The sequence below is a fragment of the Alternaria rosae genome (genome assembly GCF_020736505.1).
Source record: "Alternaria rosae strain MPI-PUGE-AT-0040 chromosome Unknown BKA58scaffold_9, whole genome shotgun sequence".
Classification (NCBI taxonomy): domain Eukaryota; kingdom Fungi; phylum Ascomycota; class Dothideomycetes; order Pleosporales; family Pleosporaceae; genus Alternaria; species Alternaria rosae.
Window position 1 is genome coordinate 1,262,495 of NW_025763578.1, and position 16,668 is coordinate 1,279,162.

The following is a 16,668-nucleotide window of genomic DNA, read 5'->3' on the forward strand; positions in this document are numbered from 1 at the left end:
GACAGGCTAAGCGAGGACGGTTCATCGATGATCGCTGTCGTTTGTTGAGGCTAGTTTGACGACATGCGTCCTTGTGGATAAGGAGATACCCGCAGAGACTGTTGCGCAAGACGGCAGCTACCCGTCAGCGAGTCGTACGGTAGGGCGCATACCGATAGCAGCTGGTCGGCAGCTATTATCCTCTTCGGAAGTGGGATGATCTGCTGGGTCATCAGGGCTTGGCTTACTTCTACCAAGATGCAGGGCGGTGCCATAAACTGCGTATCTTAGGACGCATTCTATTGCCTTGATTAGCCCAAGACTACACAGCACATATCGGCTCGAACGTCGTCACAGACTGTGATAGATATCAAAAGATGATAAGAGCAGGATAAGTACCGGCCTCGGGTCTGCTTTTGGGCATTCGGGCATGATTAAGCTACTCGACTGTTGGTAGTTACCGATCTTGCGACTCTTGCTGGTCCCACATCCTCCGGAACTGCCCGTCCGGTTTCTGAAGGAGTTCATGCGGGTGCCCAGACTCAATCAGGCGCCCCGCGTCCAAAACTACAATCATGTCAAAGTCGACAATGGTAGCGAGCCGATGCGCAACCGCTATAACTGTGCTGCCCTCGAACTCGCTTTGCACAAGGTCAAGAATCGCCTTCTCGGACGAAGAATCCATGTAGGAGGTCATCTCATCCACCAGTAGGATATTGCTCGGGCGTAAAAGTGCCCTAGCAACAGCAAATAGCTGCAGTTCACCTTGAGACAGACCGATGTCGGCCATGTTGGTTTCAATACCACCCCGATCAGCGACGAGTGAAGCGAGACCGACTTTCTCCAAAGCCGAATTCATCTCGTCGACATTCCTCTTTTGCAAAGGGTCCATATTCTCCCTCATGGAACCAGGTATTATCAATGTCTCTTGAGGAATCGCCGTAAGGCGTTCCCGGAGTGAGCTTCGAGGAACAGTAGTAAGATCAACATGGTCGATGAAAATACTGCCACTGGGAATGTTTTCCAGCATGTGGAAGAACGAGAGCAGAAGAGATGATTTCCCACTTCCCGACCTGCCGCAGATGCCGACTTTGGCTCCTGGCGCAATACGAAGACTGATTCCGTGGAGAATATTCGGACCATCAGGGGTGTAAGTAGCGCGCAAGTCTTGGATGATAATCTTTCCTTCTGCCGGCCAGTCTTGATTCGGTTTCGCCATTCCCTGGGGCAGTTGCTCGTCTGGTGTTGTTCTTTCAAAAATTTGACAACGAAAGACGGCACTGGCAGACGTCTCGATCGTCGTCCACGCGACTACGAAAGTAGAGAGTTGACCGTTAAACCCCAAGATGTTGAGCAAGGCTAAACCTAGAGAACTCGCAGATGATGTTGACGGTATGCTGACAGCTAGGGCGACAACGACGGTGGCGATAATGGCTGTCAGAAGGTCCAGCATGAGGCTTAGCCATCTTTGAATACACAGCAGAAGGTAGTGCGGGCGTTGAGAACGGTCCAACAGGCTGATGAATTTCCGATGGGAAGCAGATTGCCATCCAAAGGCGTGAATAGTCGAAACGCCATACATCGTCTCTTGAATTGCGTCAACCAAAGGTGCCTGTGTTTCAAGATCCATGTGGCGCAGCTGGCGCGATGTGCGAAGGTAGAATCGCTGTAAGAGATAAACAGTCGCAAGCAGGAATGGTAGAGTGGCACTGGCGTAGCTCGATCCAGCCAGTATCAACGCCGCGCTGCCCAAGACCATCGTCAGGCTCTCCGAAGCTTGCAAGATAGGACCGGCAGCGGCGCTCTCGATCAACGTCATGTCATTGGAGAAGCGATTCACTATCGACCCCAGATTCGTCTTGAAGAAGAACCAGTATGGAGCGTTCATCACGCTTTTCAAGATCCGTCGGTGGAGATGTGCTGATGAGTGAGGTACAGCCCAGACGAGGATGGTCCAGAATTTGGCAAAATCGAACAGCAATGCGAGGAGCGCGAACGCAATATGCCAACCGATCCAGTATCCCAGAGAGTGTCGCGGTGCTTCTGCATCAGACCACCACCGAACCCAGATCTCCATAAACTTCCAGAAAAACCCTGCCAACAACGTTGCGGCGAGGAACAGAAGAGATAGTCTCGATCCGAATGATCTGAACCAGTATGCATAGGTCGAGAGCTCTCCGATCCGGCGTGCAGAAGGAGACTCTAGAGCATCGTCTGACTCGCCGACCGGATTCGTCGGAATCTGAACAGCATCATTTGGCTCTTCGGACATATTGCCTGCGTTCTCTTCCCGAAGCTCGATGGTATGGAGAAAACTGTTCGGATTGCTTATCAGCTTCTCGAACGACCCTTGCTCAGCGATTCTGCCGTCACTTCCTAAGACGACTATCCGATCAGCACGCTGGACAAAATACGTAGCGGTATGAGTGGTCATGAGGACTGTAAGACCATGCCGCTTGGCTATGCCGGAGGGGCCGAAGACAGATCCAGCAATATGTTTGAGGGATTTAATGTCCAGCCCACTGAAGATGTCATCCAGCACCAACACTGGGATTCGCGAATACAGCGCTCTTGCGAGGGCAAGGCGTTGTTTCTGTCCGCCACTTAGTGACATCCCTTTGTTACCTACTTTTGTGTTCTCTCCGGCCGGGAATCGGGCCATATCGATCGACAATGCGCATGCGTTCACGACCGTGGTGTACCAAGCTGGGTCATAATCTGACTCCCCAATGATGATGTTCCGAATCGAGTCGTTTGGCAGCCAGGGTTCTTGAGAACAGAAGGCGAATGAGTGGAAATCTTTCGAAATGGTACGACTGCCAGCATTCAGCTTCATGTCGCCGACCACAGCGCGACCTAGAGTCGACTTCCCACTTCCAACTGGCCCAAGTACGAGAGTGAAAGACTCTTTTTGCAGATCCAGGGAGATGTCCTGAAGGATGGGGCGTTGAGGATTGTCACCAGCGTATACTGCCGCATCGGTCAGACTGACGCCATTTGGAACCATCGCCATCACCTCAATGGATGGGGAAGCACTATCTAGGACAAACGAGGGCTCAGCGTCATTGCCGTCGTCGCCAAGCAGAAAATACTGAATGCGGAAAAGGCTCGTGTGAACCAGCTGGAGGTCAATGATGGCCCAGACCACCTCTTGTATTGGCGCGGACAGAAGCGAGACCAACGACAAAGTACTGAACGCCACACTTGGGGTCAGCTTGTCGCCGCCATTGATCAAAGTAAACACCATCAAGGTAAGAGTTGGCCCCAAGGCATTGGGCACTGAGGCGAGTGTTTCCCTAACTGCAACAAATTTCCGGTATCCAGCATAGTCAGCAAGTTCTTTGACTCTTAGCTTTTGAATCTGTTTCGAGAGGAACTCAGTCAACCCCAGCATCTTGAAGCCTTTGGAGCAACCGAGTACTGCAGTCGTGTATGCAACGCGTCGCTGGATGGCATCGAGCCAAATTCTCTGCATCGGCAGGCCTCGCTTACTATTGAGAGCACTGATGATGGGCACTGCGACCCCTACAGCGATTGGAGCAACGCAAGAAACACCGCTTTGACGAGCTAGCAAGGCCGCGACACCGATGATTTCGAACGGGGCAGCAAACATCTCCCCGACTCGCTGCAAGCTCATACCAATGCGCAACACGTCGGTGCTTACTAGCGTGAGCATATTTCCATCTGAGAGCTGGGTGTTGGAAAGGGCCAAGCTCCGCGAATGCAATGCGGAAACAAGGATCCCGCGCAGCGTGGTGAGAAATCGGTCGGCCTGCCTTCTGTACGTTACAGTCAAGAGGGCCATAACCAGGTAGATTAGCATCGTCGCGGCAATCAAGCCTTTCCCGGTATCATGGTCTCGCGAGGTAGCACCAAGCCATTTTGTTATTCTGTCAATCAGAAGAGGCTGGGTGAGCTTCATAACGCTGAGACAGAGACGTGGCAATATAGTCGCAAGTAGACTCCACTTGGTTGTCAAGACCATAGCTTGCAAGAGAGGGCGCCTTTTGATGTTGTATCCACCTAATCGCTTCGTCAGAACGGGCTGAGAAGATATGGAAGTTTGGCTTACGGAAGCGTGACCAATGTTGCATGAATCGCTCTTCCACTGATTCAGACAGCAGACTTTCATCGATAGCGTACAGGTCCTCGAACCTGATATTCTTCCGATACGCGAGGAGAAAGAGTGGACCAAGCCACCAAAGCACAGTGCGCTCGAAGACATTTGCAAGTGCCTCGGGCGCATGGGCTCGATATGGGGGAAGTAGCCATGGTCTCTTAGACCTCGCTTCGAGGAAGAGTATGACAATTTTGATGGCCAGGCAAGCGGTGAAAGTGGCTGCGACAGCTGTGTCTGAGCGGTGACGCAGCCACAAAGTACGAGCTTGTGGCACATCTAAGATTATGGAGATGAGGATGAAGACGCTGATGATGTCGCTGGGTCTCGCTGAGCGCGTGTGCTCAACGGAAGAGAGCCAAAGTAGACCCAAGCAAGCGAGGAAGGACAAGCTTGCCGCTGCCACAGCGGTTCGACTAACACTCTTAGAAAGGGCCCAGGAAATCAGTAGAGCGCATTGACTCAGAGCTAAGAATGATATGATGGCTTGTTTGCCGACGCGCGTCCATGACCTTGCGCATTTCGCTTCTTGTTGTCGCAATTGAGAAGCTCTGATGGGGAGAGCGAAAAGGAGTAGAGCACACGGCGCAATCTGAAAGAAGCTCTGTTCGAAAACTAGTGTGAAGTCGAAGTTGTCGCAATACTGAGGACCGAAGCTATCGTCAGAGACGAGAGAGCAATTCATGATGGAGTCCGCGTACTTGGCAATGACTATGCAAAGACAAAAGCTGAAGGACCACACGGAATAGTCTGCGGATCAAGACAGCACGTGGTAACAAGGCGTTAAACTAATTAGAGAAAATGGTAGGACAATGCCGCAACAGCTGCACGCTATCACATAAGCGAAATCCTACACTAGCTGGAAGCGATATATGAAGATAAGAGAAGAGTGACATGCCTTGATTGTCAAGTCCTAGGCTGCCACCCCAAAGTGGACTTACCAACGGAGATAAACACCGGCTCATCACTATCGTGACTTAATAGCGATTCATCTCTAGTCTTCCATGACAACTCATCTGGCGATCTTGTCTCATTTCGCATCCAGTATAGTATCATATCGTATTGTTTGGCATTGATCTTTGCAGGAATGACGACATGGGTGTTACAAAACGGCTGCCTAATCCCAATCTCGCGATGCGGGGTAAGGTTCTTTCATGCGAACAATGAACCTGAACACAAGGGGACCGAGGGCTCAAACCGCACATGAACATGAGCTAATGCTATTTGGCTGTTCATTCCATGTTAAATGTGTGCTACAAGTTATCGAGATGAGCCCTAGTGACGACAGTGAGTATTCATCTATTAATTACTACCTAGGTATCGCAAGAAGCACACTCGAAGCCTTGGGCTCTTCTTCAGGATCAACTTATTGCCAGGTTATGCAACTGACTTCCCGACAGTCAATCGGTACTTGGCACTCTAGAAAAAGTAGTTCCGTGCTGGTTCGGATGGACCAGGTCGCACAATCCTGAGAAACCATCGCCAACATGGCTTTAGAGGATGCGTCACTATGTACCGTGTGTCAGAGAGCTTTCGATATTCCAGAAGAATCTGGTGAAGAGTACAAATCGGTTACTTACGATCTACAATGCATTGTTGATGCAGCTACAAAGGGTTGCCGCATTTGTATTTGCCACCAACACACACTCGAGACGAAATACGGCTCTATCAAGAATTTAGAGCTCAATAGCAGCCTAGATGTGACTGCACAAAATCCATACTTTGTTCCAGGAGTCTTTCGTATCTACCCGAAAGATGATAAGAAAAATACGTCGCATTATCTGTACATGGAACACAACGCTCCGAATAAAGGCTTCACGGTACCGACAAGCCTCATGGCGCGACACACAAAAGACCAGATATGTCTCGACCAGGCGTCGAAATGGCTGCAGCACTGTTTGGGGAGTCATGAACGATGTGGGAAGGCAAGACTGACCCACACTTACGCCACGTTTCCTGCGCGTCTACTGGAACTAGGAAAAGGCTACGTGCGGCTTGTTCCAAAAGATGACATCGATGATGTTGGAAGTGCGCACTACGTAACGCTGAGTCATAGATGGCAAGCCAGCATAACGCCGAAGCTCTTGCGAGATAACATTTCGACGATGCAACGAGGAATTGACCAGGAGGCCTTACCACGAACCTTTCAAGATGCCATCTTCCTCGTTAGAGAACTGGGTATCAAATATCTCTGGGTAGATGCGCTATGTATCATTCAAGACGACGTCGCCGATGTACATCGCGAGATTGGTCTAATGGGGAAGATTTACCAAGGCGCGCTGTTGAATATTGGCGGCCTTTTGGATCAAGGAACGACGAAGGAAACGGGGGTTGGCTTATTCACGACGCGCGATCCAAGGCAACATACGCCTTTCGCCGTGAATATTAGATGGCTTGGTAAAGACTTGCAGCTTCGTGTCTACGGGTCGGCCGCATTTGAAGAGATTGCAAAGGCCCCACTCATGGGCCGCGGATGGGTATTGCAAGAGCGCTTACTTAGTCCAAGGTCACTCTACTTCGGAGAACAGATACATTGGGAATGTACCGAAAGCTCGGCATGTGAGTCCTTTCCGGAGAAGAAGGCACAGCCTTTCTTTAGCTTTCCGAGGTTTGGACATTCTGTTCCTCTTCGCATTACCACACTACTCGAAGAGAACGTTCCATTTCGAGGAGGAGAACACGAAAAATCTGATGTGTATCGAAGCTGGATGCAAATCGTTGAATGGTTCTCAAACTGCAAATTATCTTTCGGGGGGGATTGTTTCCCTGCCTTGTCGGGCCTTCAGCGTCAATTTGAAGAGGTGCTCCAAGATGAATATCTGGTAGGGATGTGGCGGAGGGATATAATAAATGAGCTTGGATGGTTTGTAAAGCACGATATCCATGAGTGCGCGTTTGAAGTCTTCCCAGAGAAATACAGAGGTAATATCACCAAGCAGTAGCCGATCCCACTTTTGACTTACAAGAACAGCACCATCTTGGTCATGGGCGTCGGTTGTCATTCCAGTGGCGTTTCCGATGCATTGGGACTCAAATGAATCTTCATACTCAGAGAGGACTATCGCCAATGTCGAGTCTATCGAGATGAAACAGGACGATAAATTAAACTCAGGCAACATATCCAGCGGTAGGTTACGAATCTCTGGCCACATGGTACGGAGCAGTGAAAGACTGTGCGAGAGAAAGCCCCTGGTCGTCGACTCTTTTCCCTCCAGCTACGAAGTTTACGATGCCGGATACACTGCAGATGCGCTCCGGTCCTCCAGCGGCAGCTTTCATTTCATCCTCCATCACTACGATACGACATTCGGAACTTTGCGCAGAATGGATGAAGTCAGAGTGCTGCTAGGATTGATCGTCGAATGTATAGACCAGCGGTTGCAACTTTATCGGAGGATTGGCATGTTCAGGCATTGCTTGGGGTGCAGTGACGAACCCTGCGAGTACCATGAGTTCGATGACTGGGACCCGTCTAGAAGCGAGCGCCACACGATCACAATTGTGTAACATCGTTAAACACGTTTCGCGCATATTAATTGAGCCGATTGTTTGGGCCTTGCTATAAAGAAAACACTGATGACATCGGTGGCACACAGATGGCCTCTTAATAGTGATTGAAAGGCTCATAGGCATCATCGTCGAACCAGTTGACGAAGACAGAACAACGTGGCGCAGAATCGGTGCGTTCGATCATCCTCGTGGTGATGGGTGGATGAAGCTGGACTACAATCCAGGCTATCCCGAATTTCATGACTGGGACCCAAAGAATGACGAGAGGCATACAATCACGATCATCTAGACGTCTTGCTCTCATACAACCAAATCCCGATGTACCTTGCTTTGCCAGTAGATATTATAACTGAAGTCAGCCATCGAAAGCAGGCTAGCGTGAATATGAACACTTTTGCCATTTCACAATGCAAACATGCTAAACTACATCGATATTAATCCACCTTTTTCCCAAACGCCCAAACCATGCTCAGAAATACATGACTCATAGTAACGTACAAGCAAGCAAGCCCAACGACGCCTAATCGCTACTCCGCCTATGCTTCTTACTCTTCTTCTCCTTCTTCTTCTTCGGTGACTCTTGAACGACCTCTTCCTCCTCCTCAACAGCATCCACATCCTGCATCTCCACATCATTCATCTGGATATCGCCATCGACGTCTTCATCCTCCTCTTCTTCTTCCTCATCCTCGGACTCCGAGTCGGAATCGCGCTTCTCGCGAACACCGTTAGAGATAGCTTCGTTGACCTCCTCTGCGACGTTCTTGAGCGGATCCCGGATCTTGACCGGCGCAAGTACGTCAAACGCACCCGTACCGATACCACCTAGTCTACCGACGACAATACGGGCGCTGGGGTTCTTGAGCTCGTCCCAGTCGCGCTCCATGACGGCGTCCTTGAGGAAACCGACGGTGGTTTCGAAACTCATCTTCATGAAGGGACTGACGTTGCCCTTCATGCCGATGCGGTTGAAAGGTGTGAAGCCGCCGCCCTTAGTCATGGTGTCGGCGATGAGGTTGAGATGGCGTTGGTCGACGGAGATACCGTGACCGGAGAAGACGCCGTGCATTTCTTTGACGATGGTCGCGCGGGCGGCTTCCACACCGTAGAGGTGCAGCATAGCTACGATGTCGTTGGTCATGGTGCGGTTCACGTCGATAATGTGGGCGTACTCGCGCATGGCGATCAGGTTAGAACCTTCGGTATTAATAACACTGTCTGCATCTGAGTATTGAGCGGCAGTGATACCGGGGATGACGTGGATGGTGGCGAAGTTGGCAGCATCTTCTACGTGGTGCAGCATGAGCAGCTTGGGAGTCGAGGCGAGGAACTCCAGGGTAATCTCGCAGAAAGCTCCCTTGCGGTCGTCAAAGGTGAAGTCACAGATGTCATCGTTCTTGTGGCAGATGCGGTCGTGGCGGATATCAGAGGATTCGTCAGTGGGTACGAGTATACCCTCATCCTCGTCATCAGAGTTGAGTTCAGGGGTAGCTGCGCGCGAGGGCTTGGGGCTGCCACCGTAGGTCTCGTCCTCGTCGTTGACCTCGTCTTCTCGATCAAGGTTGTCATTGACCGCCTGTTCCTCCTCTTCTGGCTCTTCGTAAGCTACGCTGTCTTCACGTCGGCCTCGGTCCTTGGCGTGGGTAGTATCGTTGTCACCCTCTCCGTCGTCACTGTCATCGTCCTCTGCACCGCCTTCCCGTCCGGCGCGGAAGGTCTCCTCTGACTCGTCGACTGTTTGCTCTCCGCTTCTACCAGTCTTCTCGCCAATAGTTGGGATGGCAGCCGACTTCGCCGTTGACAAGGATTTGTTCGCAGCCTTCTTCTTGAGGTCGGCCTTGACGATCTTCTGGAGACGCGGGCAGAACTTCTGCTCGATGGACTCGGCAACGTCGCGAACCTTGATAGCGTACTCCTTGGTGTACTCCTTCGCTGGGTAGAAGTCAAGGCGGATCTTGTAGCTCCTGGCCTGACTATGTTCGCGGCCGGGACCAGTGGTCTCAGTCACAGTGACCTTGTCGAGCACAGCCGAGAGCGGCAAACGACTGATACTCTTGGCGAATTTCTCGTTGTCTGATTTGGATAGCTCGGGATGGGGGTATAGTTGCATCGACGGAGTGGAGATGTTCGCACTAGCAGTCATGACGATTTCACGAAGACGCGGGATACCGAGTGTGACGTTCTTCGCGGAGTGACCAGCCAAATGGAAAGTGTTCAGCGTCATTTGTGTTGAGGGCTCACCAATGGACTGGCCAGCAACAACACCGACAGCCTCGCCAGGCTCGACGAGGGACCGCAGGTACTTGAGGTCAAGCATTTGCTCAAAGGTACGCTTGAGGATCTCGCCCTCTTCGTCTTTCTTCTTGTTCTTAAGCAGCTTGTCGGGGTTTTGGTCACAGTACTATGATTATTAGCATCTTATGGTTAATCGGGATGAAGTAACTTACGTCACGCTTAGCCTGCAAGAACAATTCCGAAGTACTACCGCTATGCCTTGATGGCGTGTAAACTGCAGTGACAGGATCCATTGCGGCTACATCACCCTTCCTAGCCTTCTTCGCCGCCTTCTTGTTGTGCTCAACCGCTTCAGCACTGGAAACCTTCGGGTAGGCTTCAGCAGTGTGGAGGGACTGGGCTAGCGAGTAGAAGTTCTCGGCCTGGAATTTGAAGTCGTTGAGGTACTTCTGTTTGGTTGTGTCGAGCCCGTCTTCACCGTATAAGAATTGGACCATGGTACCATCTGAGTCGCGGACTGAAGTGTCGTATTCGACCTTGAGACCTTCCATACCCTTGATGATACATCTTTGCAGATAACCGGAGCGAGAAGTCTTGACAGCGGTATCAATGAGACCTTCTCGACCAGCCATCATATGGAAGTAGTACTCTTGTGGCCGGATACCAGTCAAAAAACGGTTGACAATGTAACCACCGGCGCGTACGCTCGTCTCGAAGGGCTTGAAACATGGCAGTGTCTTACCAGAAATCATGACTGGAACTCTTCGACCTTCCAGAACTTGCTGACCGAGGTTACATGAAATCTGGTTGGCGTTGACCATACTACCCTTGGCTCCTGAGCCTGTCATGGCTTGCATTTGGTTCTTGGGGAATGGCTTGATGAGCTTATCAGGTAAGCAGGCCGAGGTGACCGCAGAGGAAATCTTGCCGTTGGCAGTGTTGGTGAGCAGATCCAGACCGTGCTGCTTGGTGTCGTCTCGCAACACGGATTCGAGTCGTCGCCGTAACTCTGGGTTCATAGGGTCGATCTTCTCCGCATCCATGGTGACGTACTTGGAGGCCACCTCAAATCCAACTTTCTCTGCCTTACGGAGCTCTTCCAACCTGGCACGGTCTCCTTCCTCTGTGAGAATCAGATCCTGAACACCGCAAGAAAAGGCACGCATATGAAGCATCTTGGTAAGCAGCCGTCCGATGATACTGAGGGCTCGACCAGCAATCGTCTCTCCATAAGCCTCGTAAATGCCGTTGATGAGACCACCCGCGGCAGGTCCAATTTGACCCTTATCCATGATACCGGAAAGTAATTGGCCATCCTTGACAATGACGAACTGCTCCTCGACGTGGACACCCCAGAGTTTGCCATTCGTTGACGACTTGGATGTGAGCGTTAGTTCCTGGTATTCTGCGGGCTTGATGTTCTTCAAAACAGTGGTGATGATTTGCTTTCCTGTCCACATCGGCCGAGGCTTCATGATAGCAGGGTTAACTGTCTCAAGTCTGCCTGAGGTGGTATGGCCGTCTTCCGGTCGCAGGCAAGAGTAGAGTAGTTGATGGTACTCTTCTCTTGTGAAGAATGTGTCCTTGTTCGAAAGCCAGACTCCCATGGAGATATGATCTTGAATCAAACCACGCAGAGGCTTTCCAGCAGTCGCAGATAGGTATTGATGATCGGTATCCGCTACCGTCATAGCCTCTGCTCGGGCAAGCTCATTCTGGGGGAAATGCATGTTCATCTCGTCACCGTCAAAATCGGCATTGTATGTGTTACAGTTGGCATAGTGCATGCGAATGGTCTTCTCTCCCGGTAATACACGGGCGCGATGTGCCATCATTGACGGCTTGTGCAGTGTCGGCTGTCGGTTCATGATAACAACATCGCCGTTGTTCAGATGACGATGCACCTTCTTATTCCGAGCTCCATTGGAGTATGAATTTGTGGGTGCAAGCAGTTGGTTGGCCAAAGCTAGTCGCTCTTCGTAGTTCTTCTTCTTCAGTGACACTACTTGTCCAAACTCGTTCTCGATGGCATGCGCTCCTGGCCACTTGTCGGGACCGTTCAGGACAGCTTCCTTGAGATCGTAGAAGTTGTGGTTCGTGACAGGCTCTGGGTATGTAAGTTTCATGGCGAACACTGGAGGGACACCAATCTCGTTGGTCTCGATGTTCGGGTCAGGCGAGATGACACTGCGCGCCGCGAAGTTGACACGCTTGCCCATCATGTTCTTTCGGAAGAGACCCTCCTTCTTTTCTAGACCCTGCTTGATACCATCGGCGTTTGTGACTGCAGCGCGGCCTTGTACGGGGTTTGCATCGCGATCGATGAGGGCGTTCACGGCACCCTGGAGGTTGACAAACTGGGTCTGCATGTCGTCGAAGTTACGTTTCCGGTATCCGAGCTCGTTCTCCATGCCTTGCATCTCCTGGCTAATCTGGCGGATTGTGTCGCATGCTTCGAGAATGCTCTTGTAGAGCTTGTTCCTGGCGGATTCGGCAATAGAGTCGCCCGTCTTATCTTCGGGTCTGTACTTGTTGGGTGGTACGACGATGGCCTGTGTGAAGAACATGTCGGGGTTTACGTCCACGAGAGACTTGGTTCCGTGAGGGCTGTACAGAAGTCGCATCATCTCAGTCTCGCTCTCGAAGAGTAGGGTCAAGGCTGCCTTGACCTCTGTCGCGTTGATGTACTCTTGCGCACTCTCCGAAACAGCGGATGATGACTTCGCTTTCCGTGCCATGCGCGATTCTGTAGCGAGGAGCGACCCGTCGGCCTGTTGTATGTCCTCCATCTCAATGCCTTCGTCTTCACTCGAGTTGGGATCCAGGTCTGCCACACCCTCATCAGCGTGTACGTGTTGCTTCTTCGCCTTCGCATCCCTGCGAGCCAGGATGTCCAGAGGGTTCTGTATGACCATCTCCTTCTGCGCCATCTTGGCCTTGTCCTTCTCGCTCAAAGGCTTCCGGAAAATCTTGATGCCGCGGTCCTTTCGGTATGTTGGACTGATGCCCTGGCAACTGCCGCAGGTCTTGCGCTTGGTGAGATCTGCATAGAAGTCCTTGATGACTTGTCGCCGCGCATCGGAGATGGTCTCGTTCTTGTCGCGGATAGCACGCGCATCGTGCTTTGTAATGCCTGCCCTCTTCATGCAGCGCTTTACGTAGTTGTTGCGCTGGGTGATGATGTCGGCATTGTCGTCGTCATCGTCATCCTCCGAGTTGTTGGCTTCTTGTGTCGTCTTGCCCTTGTCCATGTTGATGTGCTCGTGCATTTCGTTGGCTTCTTTTACCAGCCCACATCTTATCAACCGCAGCTTGGAGACGAATTCGTTGACCTGGACGCGGGCGAGCTTGAGCTGGTGGCAATATGCGCACTTGCCCCGCAGCAGTCGCAGCAGCTGGTCCATGAATGTGAGGTGGTATACGGGTACGGGGAGCTCGATATGGCCGCAGTGGCCGGGGCAGCCTTGGAAGCTGGTGAGACCGCATGTTCCGCATCTTGAAGTTTGTTAGCGGAGTGAATGGAGCTTGTAGAAACGCGATGGAGCTCACGCATTGTCCAAGAAAGCGCCCAAAGCAGCATCGTGTAGGCCGCCAGGTACCGGGTGCAGCAGCGTATCGAAGGTGGTCGGGTTCGTGATGCGCTTCACCGAGAGCGACTTGATGTCGTTTGTCGTCAAGAAGCCAAACTCGACGCCATTAATGGCCGAGGAAGTTGGCTGGTGGGTGTTCATGGCGGCGCCAGCTTGTCTTTTGCGCCTATTGTCTGAAGAAATCGCGCGCAAAGGCGTCTAGTGAATGTTCGCAACAGCGCGAGCCTTGCGGGGAGTTTTTTTCGGGACCAGAGAAGTTCGACCAGGGTTTAGCCGGCAGTGCCAAGGCGCTTGTCGAGGCGGCAGCGCGGATTTCGCGTCACTCTGCAGCGACTGGCTTTCATCATCCACTACACCCCACCCGCCAGATTTGGGAGACTGTCGCCGGCTACATCCTACGCGCATCACATGTAGTGAATTGCGTTGATTATATACAGCGCTCCAGCGACGAGATTGCGCGACTACGACCAAACTTCACCCCCGGGCCTCCGCATACGCCAATCACACGACCGTCACTCCTTTATCCACCACATCCACCATGACCATGGCAGAGAAGCGCCCGTATCCCGATGGCCAGGGCCCGAATGGAGACGCTAAGCGCGCAAAGGCTTCCGATGCCATCGAAGCCGCAAGGGCGAAAGCCAAGGCAAAGGCCGCTGAGATCGCAGCCCGTTTTGCGAAGCAGCCCGCAGCTGCGGCTCCTCCACCGGCGTCGGCTGGCGCCAGCGAATCTGTCCAGGACAAGCTGGCTGCCATGAAGGCACGTATGGAAGCGCTCAAGGCCGGTTCAGGAATCGCGAAGGCGCCAACACCAGACTCCACCGGCCCTCGCTTTGCGACAACACTGGGCAACCGCCGCTCAGAGACACCCAAAATCGACCCCAAGGCCAAGCCCGCTGCCTCAAAGCAGAAGCAACAACAAGAGGAGGAGCTGGAGAACCCGTACTTTGACCCCAAGGCTGCCGCCCTTGCCAAGAAGAGAGGCCCTCGTGTCCTGGCTTTCAATGAGCATGGAAAGTACCTTGACCAGGCCTCTAAGCTGCGCGCGCAACGTCGCCTAGAAGAGATCAAGAAGACTCTCGCCATCCAAGCACGTCGCGCTGGTCTGGACGAGAATAGCGAGCGCGGATTCCTTGTTCAAGCACCTCCGGACATCGAATGGTGGGACGAGGGTATTCTGGCCGAGCCTACCTATGAATGCTTGGACGACCCGACCAAGGTCAAGGTTGAGACCGATGATTCAATCATCACTCTCTACGTCCAACATCCTCCCCTCCTGAAAGCGCCCCAGGATCAGCGTCTAGTCCAGGTGAAGCCCATGTATCTTACCACGAAGGAAACACAGAAGCTACGCAGAATGCGCCGTGCGGCCGACCTCAAGGAGCACCAAGCGAAGATCCGTCTCGGTCTGGAGCCGCCTCCGCCACCCAAGGTCAAGCGCGGAAACATGATGCGTGTTATGGGTGAGCAAGCTATCGCAGATCCTACTGCTGTAGAGATGCTCGTCGAGTCACAGATTCAGCAGCGTCACGACGACCACATCACTGCAAACGAAGACCGGAAGTTGACCAAGGAAGAGCGCGCGGCCAAGCTTGCAGCCAACCAAGAGAAAGACGCGCAGAAAGGTCTCTACATGTGCGTCTTCAAGATCAACACACTCGCCTACGGAAAACATCGTTTCCAGATCGACAACAATGCGAAAGAATATGCGCTCACCGGCATCACACTATTTAACCCCGATCTCAACTTGGTAGTTGTCGAAGGCGGCGCATACGCAATCAACAAGTACAAGAAACTCATGCTCCATCGCATCAAGTGGCATGAGAACGGACCACCAACAGAGAACCAGGCTGAGAAGCAAGCATCGGATCCAAAGTGGCTGAGGCCAGTTACCGATACCGGAGACGTCAAGGACCATTCATCCAACAAGTGTATCCTCATCTTCGAGGGTGAGATTAAAGAGCGCTCTTTCCGCAAGTGGGGTTCAAGAGTCTGCGAAACCGCTGGCGAGGCTCGCGAGACACTTGGAAGGGCTAAGCTTGACAGTCTGTGGGCGCTCGCCAAGAGCATGGAGTGAGCGCATCTTTCATCGCGACTTGACTATCTAGGATTACACTGCATACTTGGCGACCTGGGCCGACATCATTTCGGACGCATACCATTCAGGGCGTTCTTTTGAAAAGGCGAATTTTGGGAGGGCTTCTCTTCATGCTCAATGTAAGTTTACTCATAACTCCATAGTTTGGAATCTACGTATTAATGCACACTCTCTTGTTCCAGCCGCGCGATTGTGATGTTGCATATAGTCCACATCTACCCATGCCATGCCAGCCGAGCTACCACAGAGCCTACTGGCAATGCTCTCAAGACTGAGCCTCTAGAAACCTGCTTGGGTATAGTAAGTACAGTAGCATGCGACCTACACGTGATGTATTCGGCATAAGTCGAGGTAGATATGAGCGTAGGTGACTTCTCTGTACTCGGTCTTCTTCCAATGTCATCTCAAGCGTGTCTTCTATCCTCTCCATTTCATGCGTATGCGGCAACGTGCCCCTTGGAAATTTCTGTGAGCTGGATATCATGATCGTATGCTTTAGGTCGGAATTTTAGCCGCCTCGCTGCATGGCATACTGGTCGTAGTTGCAACGCCAGGCTGGGGTGCAGTTGCCAGATTGGGTGCCGCGAAGGCCTCCACGCTATCTCATGACGTGTCGTACGTCAGTAGTGGACAGTGAGGTAGTTACCTCGGTGGAAAGCATGCACGCATTTGATTCATTCTCAAGCAAAATAGTAACCCACCGTGGAGGCTACATTGGTTTACTTTCTTCCAGCGATGACCCGGTCAGTAGAGTGTGTCTGTCTTCAAGGTGTCTAGAAATTTCCTGTGTGAGATAAAAGTGCTATGAAGGATACAGGCTCACTTTCCAGATGCTCCACGTGTATGCTAAGTGCTCTTTCCTGTGCTGGGAGAAGGAAGGAGCTGGTCGCTAGCGGTAAACAATCGGAGGGGTATATGATGGTTGGGTGGCTTCGTCTTCATTTCTGTAGCATATTCTATCGTTAATATATTTTACCATTGTTTTCGAAGACTCCGCCGCTCACTTTGCAGTATTCTTAACAAGTATATCTTCAAAGGTCAGCCTTGGGTGTGGCTGTTCACTAGAGTTAGTTCCCCTCCATCTTCCCTTCACTCAATCTTTGCCCTTCACCCAATCTCTGAAGATTATTTACTAATCG

At 51.9% G+C, this 16,668-nt stretch overlaps 4 protein-coding genes across 4 annotated transcripts; 2 read left to right on the plus strand and 2 right to left on the minus strand.

The window, feature by feature from the left end:
• Positions 1-436: 436 nt before the first annotated feature.
• On the minus strand, positions 437-4,781 carry BKA58DRAFT_321891 (putative ABC transporter; the record flags this gene model as incomplete). The annotated part of the gene is made up of 3 exons (XM_046167831.1): positions 437-1,645; positions 1,736-4,002; positions 4,052-4,781. The coding sequence occupies 3 exons, from the start codon at positions 4,779-4,781 to the stop codon at positions 437-439; spliced, it is 4,206 nt and encodes a 1,401-aa protein (XP_046022118.1).
• Positions 4,782-6,171: 1,390 nt separating this feature from the next.
• Positions 6,172-7,929, plus strand: BKA58DRAFT_462807 (heterokaryon incompatibility protein-domain-containing protein). The gene is made up of 2 exons (XM_046174862.1): positions 6,172-6,989; positions 7,063-7,929. Exons 1-2 carry the CDS (start codon positions 6,202-6,204, stop codon positions 7,601-7,603), a joined length of 1,329 nt encoding a protein of 442 aa, XP_046022119.1. The 5' UTR covers positions 6,172-6,201; the 3' UTR covers positions 7,604-7,929.
• A 73-nt stretch (positions 7,930-8,002) lies between these two features.
• BKA58DRAFT_345177 (uncharacterized protein) lies at positions 8,003-13,652 on the minus strand. Its single transcript, XM_046168413.1, has 3 exons — positions 13,391-13,652; positions 10,054-13,336; positions 8,003-10,007 (listed from the first exon to the last, which is right to left on the minus strand). Exons 1-3 carry the CDS (start codon positions 13,570-13,572, stop codon positions 8,127-8,129), a joined length of 5,346 nt encoding a protein of 1,781 aa, XP_046022120.1. The 5' UTR covers positions 13,573-13,652; the 3' UTR covers positions 8,003-8,126.
• A 124-nt stretch (positions 13,653-13,776) lies between these two features.
• Positions 13,777-15,696, plus strand: BKA58DRAFT_391541 (pre-mRNA processing factor 3-domain-containing protein). The gene has a single exon (XM_046170928.1). The coding sequence runs from the start codon at positions 13,970-13,972 to the stop codon at positions 15,506-15,508; it is 1,539 nt and encodes a 512-aa protein (XP_046022121.1). The 5' UTR covers positions 13,777-13,969; the 3' UTR covers positions 15,509-15,696.
• Positions 15,697-16,668: the final 972 nt, after the last annotated feature.